Source organism: Nematolebias whitei, chromosome 14 (genome assembly GCF_014905685.2).
Source record: "Nematolebias whitei isolate Nwh7 chromosome 14, NemWhi1, whole genome shotgun sequence".
Taxonomy (NCBI): domain Eukaryota; kingdom Metazoa; phylum Chordata; class Actinopteri; order Cyprinodontiformes; family Rivulidae; genus Nematolebias; species Nematolebias whitei.
Window position 1 is genome coordinate 20192558 of NC_056511.1, and position 1797 is coordinate 20194354.

Below are 1797 nucleotides of genomic sequence, written 5' to 3' on the forward strand. Positions count from 1 at the left end.
CACTCACTCACTCACTCACTCACTCACTCACTCACTCACTCACTCACACCTAGGGACAATTTAGAGTTACTAATCAGCCTAACATGCATGTTTTTGGTCTGTGGGAGGAAACCGGAGTACCCAAGGAAACCCACGCATGCACGAAGAGAACATGCAAGCTCCACACAGAAAGTCCCCTGGCCGGGATTTGAACCAGAGCAACCTGCTCACTGAGAGGCAGCAGCTGTACCAACTGTGCCCCCGTGCTGCCCAGTTTTCTCCCACAGATCTTAAATATGCATTGTAGGTTAATTGGTAACTCAGGTGTCTCTCGTGTGGGAAAACGTGTAAATGGCTGTTTGTCCCATTTGCTTTTATGTTGCAATGTGATGGACTTACAAACTGTCCTGGGTGCACCCTAGTCTTGGACTGTGACTGCTGGAGATAGGCACCATGCCTTATATAGAAGTGGTAACAGAAAATACCACTTTGGATAGATGATTGCATTTTTGTTCAGCTACAAACATGGATGACATGTGAATTTTTTATCAGCACATCTGTTTTACACTTTTTACTAACTCTTGCCTCTTTGGGTCAAACAGAAATCAAAGATCTCCACCTATGAGAAGATGTGGGCCTTCATGAGTAGCAGAAAGACTGCATTAGTTAAGAACAACAAGGAAGGGATCACACGAGTCTTGACGACAGACTATGCCATGCTAATGGAGTCCACAAGCATTGAGTACATTAGCCAGAGAAACTGCAACCTCACGCAAATCGGAGGTCTCATAGACTCCAAGGGCTACGGAGTGGGAACGCCTATTGGTAAGAGAAAAAAAAGTGACCAAATGCTCGTTTTTGTCATACTGCATGTACCATAAGCAGGAATATATCCAAATATTTTTTATGATTTTACTCCAAGTTGCACATACAGTATTTAGTATTCAAGTGAGTTTAAACAGATTATAAAGTATCATTTTCAAAATCCCATTTATCTGAACTATGAGAATTAAGCACAGTAAAGGACTCATGTAGAAGTTGTAAAATGTTTTTTTTTTCTTTTACTAAAGTTTTCCCATTTCTAATCTTTAGAGGTTCAAACGCAGAATTCTAATCTTGCATCTAAGTGTAAATATAAGTCTCTTTAAGATCTGCACTCAAATCCTAAAGGGATATTTCAGATCTAACATCTAAGCGGAGATCATCTACTCTGAGCAGAGTCTGGATCAAAACAGATTATTTCCGTTTTAAAAACAAACTCCAGTCTCAAAAAAAAAAATCATGGCAGTTCATGCAAACATCATTTTATAAAATACTTTACACTGCAATCAGTTTGGAAGTACAGTAGTCCCTTGTTTATCGCGGGGAATTTGTGCCCTGAAGACCCGCAATAAGTGAAAAACCACAAAGTAGGAATAGTAGTACAAGTAGCAAGTAGTAGTTTATTTTCAAATCCCGGTCCAGGGGCCTTTCTGGGTGGAGTTTGCATGTTCTCTCCGTGCATGCGTGGGTTTTCTCTGGGTACTCCGGTTTCCTCCCACAGACCAAAAACATGCATGTTAGGCTGATTGGTAACCCTAAATTGTCCCTAGGTGTGAGTGAGAGAGTTAATGGTTGGTTGTCTCATTTGTCTCTATGTGGCTCTGTGATGGACTTGTGACCTGTCCAGGGTGTACCCCGCCCTTCGCACAGTGATTGCTGGACATGGGCACCGGCGACCGCCGTGACCCAAAGTGGAAGAAGCGGGTAAAAGATAATGGATAGACAGATGTATATATATATATATATATATATATATATATATATATATATATATAT

General features: G+C 41.0%; 1 protein-coding gene across 1 annotated transcript in view; it reads left to right on the forward strand.

Moving 5' to 3' along the window:
* Window positions 1–804, forward strand: part of LOC119420887 (glutamate receptor ionotropic, kainate 1) — a gene marked incomplete at its 3' end in the record, with an annotated part of 29289 nt that extends 28485 nt beyond the window's left edge. Inside the window, 1 exon segment of the mRNA XM_037688308.1 lies at window positions 582–804. Within this exon segment, the coding sequence (XP_037544236.1) occupies window positions 582–804 (223 nt within the window).
* Window positions 805–1797: the final 993 nt, after the last annotated feature.